Source organism: Lampetra fluviatilis, unplaced genomic scaffold, assembly GCF_964198595.1.
Source record: "Lampetra fluviatilis unplaced genomic scaffold, kcLamFluv1.1 SCAFFOLD_1374, whole genome shotgun sequence".
NCBI lineage: Eukaryota > Metazoa > Chordata > Hyperoartia > Petromyzontiformes > Petromyzontidae > Lampetra > Lampetra fluviatilis.
The window spans coordinates 1-7,500 of record NW_027621279.1 but is presented as its reverse complement, the minus strand read 5'-3'; the positions used below and the strand labels follow the sequence as shown (position 1 = coordinate 7,500).

The 7,500-nt window shown below is 61.8% G+C and overlaps 1 protein-coding gene across 2 annotated transcripts in view; it reads left to right on the top strand.

The window, feature by feature from the left end:
* The window catches only part of LOC144955036 (valine--tRNA ligase, mitochondrial-like), a 14,849-nt gene extending 7,638 nt beyond the window's left edge, over positions 1–7,211 (top strand). For both annotated transcript variants that reach the window (XM_078885380.1, XM_078885379.1), the window contains 5 exons: positions 549–670; positions 2,794–2,860; positions 3,793–3,890; positions 4,784–4,866; positions 7,092–7,211. In XM_078885380.1, coding sequence (XP_078741506.1) covers positions 549–670; positions 2,794–2,860; positions 3,793–3,890; positions 4,784–4,802 — 306 coding nt within the window. In that variant the 3' untranslated portion in view covers positions 4,803–4,866; positions 7,092–7,211. The remainder of the gene's footprint in view (positions 1–548; positions 671–2,793; positions 2,861–3,792; positions 3,891–4,783; positions 4,867–7,091) is intronic.
* The last annotated feature ends 289 nt before the right edge of the window (positions 7,212–7,500 follow it).

Below are 7,500 nucleotides of genomic sequence, written 5' to 3'. Positions count from 1 at the left end.
CTCCACGTGTCTCACTGTGTCTCACCATGTCTCCGCGTGTCTCAGGATCGTCTCCCCCACCGTGTCTCCACCTCCTTCTCCCTGTGTCTCCGCGTGTCTCCCCGTGTCTCCCTGTGTCTCCCTGTGTCTCCGTGTGTCTCCACACGTCTCTCCGCGTGTCTCCCCGTGTCTCCACGTGTCTCCGCATGTTTCAGGATCGTCTCCCCCACCGTGTCTCCACTTCCTTCTCCCTGTGTCTCCCCGTGTCTCCCTGTGTCTCCCCGTGTCTTCCTGTGTCTCCGCGTGTCTCCGCGTGTCTCACCGTGTCTCCCCGTGTCTCCGTGTGTCTCCGCGTGTCTCCGCGTGTCTCCGCGTGTCTCCCTGTGTCTCCCTGTGTCTCCGTGTGTCTCCCCGTGTTTCAGGATCGTCTCCCCCACCGTGTCTCCACCTCCTTCTCCCTGTGTCTCACCGTGTCTCCGTGTGTTTCACCGTGTCTCCGTGTGTCTCCCCGTGTCTCCACGCGTCTCACTGTGTCTCCGTATGTCTCCCCGTGTCTCCGCGTGTCTCAGGATCGTATCCCCCACCGTGTCTCCACCTCCTTCTCCCTGTGTCTCCCTCCACCCAACGTCACGGGGACTCTGCACCTCGGCCACGCACTCACCGCTGCCCTGCAAGATGCGTTAGCCCGCTGGTGAGACAACTCACTCACTCACACAATCACTCGCTCACTCACTCACACAATCACTCACTCGCTCACTCACCCACTCACTCACTCAGCCACTCACTCACTCACACAATCGTTCGCTCACTCACTCGCTCACCCACTCGCTCACACACTCGCTCGCTCGCTCTCTTGCTCACCCGCTCACCCGCTCACCTCGCTCACTCACTCACTCACTTACCCACTCACTCACGCACTCACCCACTCACCCACCCACTCACTCATTCACCCGCTCACTCACTCACTCGCTCACTCACTCACTCGCTCACTCACTCGCTCACTCACTCACCCACTCACTCACTCAGCCACTCACTCACTCACCCACTCACCCGCTCACTCACCCACCCACTCGCTCACTCAGTCACTCGCTCACTCACTCGCTCACTTCGCTTACCCACTCACCCACTCACTCACTCAGCCACTCACTCAGCCACTCGCTCACCCACTCACCCACTCGCTCACCTCGCTCGCTCGCTCGCTCACCCACCCACCCACTCACTCACTCACACAATCACTCACTCACTCGCTCACCCCACTCGCTCACTTCGCTCGCCCGCTCACTCACTCACTCACTCACTTGCTCACACACTTGCTCGCTCCCCTCGCTCACTCACCCGCTCACTCACTCACTCACTCACTCACTCACTCACTCACTCACCCGCTCACTCGCTCACTCACTCACCCGCTCACTCACTCACTCATACACTCACTCACCCACTCGCTCACCCACTCACTCACTCAGCCACTCACTCAGCCACTCACTCACTCGCTCACTCACCCACTCACTCACTCACTCACCCACCCGCTCACTCACCCACTCACCCACTCACTCACCCGCTCACTCACTCGCTCGCCCGCTCACTCACTCACTCACTCACTCACCCGCTCACTCACTCGCTCACTCACTCACTCACTCACCCGCTCACTCACTCACCACACTCGCTCACTCGCTCACTCACGCACTCACTTGCTCACGCGCTCACGCACTCACCCACTCACCCACTCACCGACTCATTCACCCACTCGCTCACGTCGCTCACTAACCCACTCACTCACCTACCCACCCACCCCGCTCACCCACTCACCCGCCTGCCTGCCTGCCAGCCACCGTGATGATGATGATGAGAGAGAGAGACGCTCACTCCAAATATACAGCAGCAGGCGTCAGGGATGGGACTGAACCCACGACCTCCTGTACACCAGGCGAGGTAGTTAACATCTCCTAGCCACCGTGATGATTAGAGAGAGAGAGACGCAAACTCCAAATACACAGCAGGCGTCAGGGTTTGGACTGAACCCACGACCTCCTGTATACCAGGCGAGGTAGTTAACATCTCCTAGCCACCGTGATGATGATGATGATGAGAGAGAGAGACGCTCACTCCAAATATACAGCAGCAGGCGTCAGGGTTGGGACTGAACCCACGACCTCCTGTAGACCAGGCGAGGTAGTTAACATCTCCTAGCCACCGTGATGATGATGATGAGAGAGAGAGACGCTCACTCCAAATATACAGCAGCAGGCGTCAGGGTTGGGACTGAACCCACGACCTCCTGTAGACCAGGCGAGGTAGTTAACATCTCCTAGCCACCGTGGCGCTAATTGCCCACGTGTCTGTGTGTGTCTGTGTGTGTCTGTGTGTGTGTGTGTCTGTGTGTGTGTCTGTGTGTATGTGTGTATGTGTGTGTGTCTGTGTTTGTATGTGTGTGTGTCTGTGTGTGTGCCTGTGTGTGTGTGTGTGTGCCTGTGTGTGTGTGTGTCTGTGTGTCTGTATTTGTGTGTCTGTGTGTGTGTGGGGAGCGGTAGTGTAGTGGTTAGCGCTACGCTGCGCTACGAACCCGGCGACCCGAGTTCGATTCCCGCTCACGGCCAACACCACCAGTGACGATTATCTGAACCGATGCTGGGCCTCCCCTAGGTCGACTCAGCCTCAAATAAGTACCTGGTGCGGTGCGTAAAAACTGGGGCTGGCCACCCACCCCCTCGTGTGCCGTGCCGGCCTTCATATGTGCTGCTCGCTAACAGCACTTGCCCCTACAGTCTGTTAAGGCTACACGGGGGATCTTTGTCTTTATCTTTGTGTGTGGGTCAGGCACCGCATGCAGGGACACAAGGTGGTGTGGGTGCCTAGCAGGGACCACGCCGGCATCGCCACGCAGGTGATTACACAACCACAACAACAACCACAACAACAACCACAACAACAACCACAACAACAACAGCCACAACAACAACAGCAACCACAACAACAACCACAACAATATGACGATGACGGATGAGCCACTTGGTCAATCTCTCGTTTGGGACGGCCAAGTTAGCCTTAGCTGTGGTGTGTGTGTGTGTACGTGTGTGTGTACGTGTGTACGTGTGTGTGTGTGTACCTGTGTGTGTGTACCTGTGTGTGTGTGTGTACTAGTGTGTGTGTGTACTAGTGTGTGTATGTGTACCTGTGTGTGTGTGTGTACGTGTGTGTACGTGTGTGTGTGTACGTGTGTGTGTGTGTGTACCTGTGTGTGTGTGTACCTGTGTGTGTGTGTGTACCTGTGTGTGTGTGCGTGTGTGCGTGTACGTGTGTGCGTGTACGTGTGTGTACGTGTGTGTACGTGTGTGTACGTGTGTGTGTACGTGTGTGTACGTGATGTGTGTGTCCGTGGTGTGTGTGTGTGTACGTGTGTGTGTGTGTACGTGATGTGTGTGTCCGTGGTGTGTGTGTGTGTACGTGTGTGTGTGTGTACGTGTGTGTGTGTGGGTGAGCGGTGGTGCAGCGGTTAGCGCTACGCTGCGCTACGAACCCGGCGACCCGAGTTCGATTCCCGCTCACGGCCAACACCACCGGTGACGATTATCCGAACGGGTCCTGGGCCTCCCCTAGATCCACTCAGCCTCAAATGAGTAACCTGGCATAGCGGTGTGTAGTAAACATCGCCGCTGGGGAGACAAAGGCGGCCGGGCGTGGTGGTACTACCCACCCACCCCCTCGTGAGCCACAGCGCCGGCAGCCTTCATAGGGTGCCGCTCGCTAACAGCTCTTGCCCCAGAAGTCTGTTGGAGGCTACACGGGGGACCTTTGTCTTTGTGTGTGCGTGTCCAGGTGGTGGTTGAACGTCACCTGACCAAGGAGCGGGGTCTGAGTCGTCACCAGCTGGGCCGTGACGCGTTCCTCAGGGAGACACGCCACTGGGCGGACACGTGAGTCGCACAGCAGACAAAGCTCCCCCGGGTAGCCTCTTAGCAGGCAGTCAGTCGGTCGGGGGCAAGTGCTGTTCGTAGCGCGGAGCAGCCAGAGCCTGCGAAGGCCGGCATCTGTGGCACCAGAGACAAAGACAAAGGTCCCCCGTGTAGCCTTAACAGAATGTAGGGGCAAGTGCCATTAGCGAGCAGCACCTATGAAGGCCGGCACGGCACACGAGGGGGTGGGGTGGCCAGCACCACGCCCGACCGCCTTTGTCTCCCCGGTGACGATGTTTACTACACACACAGCACCAGGTTACTCATTTGAGGCTGAGTCGACCTAAGGGAGGCTCAGGATCGGTTCAGATAATCGTCACCGGTGGCGTTGGCCGTGAGCGGGAATCGAACTCGGGTGGCCGGGTTCGTAGCGCTAACCGCTGCACCCGCCGTGCACACAACAGACAAAGGTCCCCCGTGTAGCCTTTAACAGAATGTTGGGGCGAGTGCCGTTAGCGAGCAGCACCTGTGAAGGCCGGCACGGCACACGAGGGGGGTGGGTGGCCAGAGCACCACGCCCGGCCCGCCTTTGTCTCCCCGGTGACGATGTTTACTACACACAGCACCGGGTAACTCATTTCAGGCTGAGTCGACCTAGGGGAAGACCAGGACCGGTTCAGATAATCGTCATCGGTGGCGTTGGCCGTGAGCGCAAAACCGCTGCACCGCCGTGCACACCACAGACAAAGGTCCCCCGTGTAGCCTTTAACAGAATGTTGGGGCAAGTGCTGTTAGTAGCGAGCAGCAGCAGCTACGAATGGTGGCACACGAGGGGGTGGGGTGGCCAGCACCACGCCCGGCCGCCTTTGTCTCCCCGGTGTTGATGACCTCTAGAGTGGCCGCTGTGTGTGCAGGAAGGGAGGGCAAATCTAGCTCCCAGCTGCGGAGTCTCGGAGCCTCCCTGGACTGGAGCAGAGACAGGTTCACCATGGACGAGGTGAGGCTCGCACGCTCGCTCGCCCGCCTTCGCTCGCCACGCCGCACGCTCGCTCACCCGCCCACGCTCGCCCACACGCTCGCCCACACGCTCGCTCCCCGCCCCGCACGCATCGCTCACCCACACGCTCGCCCACACGCTCGCTCGCTCACCCACACGCTCGCCCACGACGCTCGCCCACACGCTCGCTCGCCCGCACGCCTCGCTCACCCACACGCTCGCCCACACGCTCGCTCGCTCACCCACACGCACGCTCACCCGCACGCTCGCCCACACGCTCGCCACACGCTCGCTACGCTTCGCCCGCACGCTCGCTCACCCGCACGCTCGCCCACACGCTCGCTCGCTCACCCACACGCTCGCTCGCTCACCCACGCGCTCGCTCGCTCACTCGCTCGCTCACCCACACGCTCGCATCGCTCACCCACACGCTCACCCACCCACACGCTCACCCACCCACACACTCACCCACCCACCACACGCTCACCCACCCACACGCTCACCCACCCACACGCTCACCCACCCACACACTCACCCACCCACACGCTCACCCACCCACACGCTCACCCACCCACACGCTCACCCACCCACACGCTCACCCACCCACACACTCACCCACCCACACGCTCACCCACCCACACGCTCACCCACCCACTCACCCACCCACTCACCCACCCACACGCTCACCCACCCACACACTCACCCACCCACACGCTCACCCACCCACACGCTCACCCACAAATGTCTTAAGTGTCCCCGTGTCTCTCTGCGCGTCCCACATTTCTCCCCCCGTGCCCCCCCCCCCGTGCCCCCCCCGTGCCCCCCCCTCGTGCCCCCCCCCCCGTGCCCCCCCCAGGGGTTCTCGCGAGCTGTGCGGGAGGCGTTTGTGCGTCTGCACGAGTTGGTCACCCACACACTCACCCACACACTCACCCACACACTCACCCACACACTCACCCACCCACACGCTCACCCACCCACTCACCACCCCGCACGCTCACCCACACACTCACCCACCCACACGCTCACCCACCCACTCACCCACCCACACGCTCACCCACACACTCACCCACACACACTCACCCACCCACACGCTCACCCACCCACTCACCCACCCGCACGCTCACCCACACACTCACCCACCCACACACTCACCCACCCACACGCTCACCCACCCACCCACTCACCCACCCGCACGCTCACCCACACACTCACCCACCCACACACTCACCCACCCACACACGCTCACCCACCCACCCACACGCTCACCCACCCACCCACACGCTCACCCGACCCACACGCTCACCCACCCACACATTCACCCACCCACACGCTCACCCACCCACCCACCCACACACACTCACCCACCCACACGCTCACCCACCCACCCACCCACACACTCACCCACCCACACGCTCACCCACCCACCCACCCCCACACACTCACCCCACCCACACGCTCACCCACCCACCCACCCACACATTCACCCACCCACACGCTCACCCCACCCACCCACACACTCACCCACCCACACGCTCACCCACCAATGTCTTAAGTGTCCCCGTGTCTCTCTGCGCGTCCCCCATTTCTCCCCCCGTGCCCCCCCCCGTGCCCCCCCCCGTGCCCCCCCCGCCCCCCCTGCCCCCCCCGTGCCCCCCCCCCCAGGGGTTCTCGCGAGCTGTGCGGGAGGCGTTTGTGCGTTTGCACGAGTTGGTCACCCACACACTCACGCACCCACACGCTCACCCACACACTCACCCACACACTCACCCACACACTCACCCACCCACTCACCCACACACTCACCCACCCACACAATCACTCGCTCACCCACCCACCCACCCACACACTCACCCACCCACACACTCACCCACCCACACACCCACCCACACACTCACCCACCCACACGCTCACCCACCCACACACTCACCCACCCACACACTCACCCACCCACACACTCACCCCACACGCTCACCCACACACTCACCCACCCTCACGCTCACCCACCCACTCACCCACCCACACGCTCACCCCGCACGCTCACCTACCCACACGCTCACCAATGTCTTAAGTGTCCCCGTTTCTCTCTGTGCATCCCCCATTTCTCCCACCCTGCCCCCCGTGCCCCCCCCTCCCCCCCCCCTCCCCCCCCCCCGTGCCCCCCCCCGTGCCCCCCCCGTGCCCCCCCCGTGCCCCCCCCCGTGCCCCCCCGTGCCCCCCCCCAGGGGTTCTCGCGAGCGGTGCGGGAGGCGTTTGTGCGTCTACACGAGTCGGGGCTGATGCAGCGACGTGAGCGGCTCGTCAACTGGAGCTGCCACCTCCAGTCGGCCCATCTCGGACGAGGAGGTGGGGGAGCTCGCTCACCACTCGCTCACCACTCGCCTCAGTCACCACTCGCTCACCACTCGCTCACCACTCGCTCAGTCACCACTCTCGCTCACCACTCGCTCACCACTCGCTCGCGCTTCGCTCATTCACTCACTCACCACTCAATCACCACTCGCTTGCTCACCACTCGCTCACCCACTCACTCACCACTCGCTGACCACACGCCTTGCTCACCACACTCATCACATAGTCACCACTCACTCGCTCACCACACTCGCTCACCACTCGCTCACCACTTCGCTCACC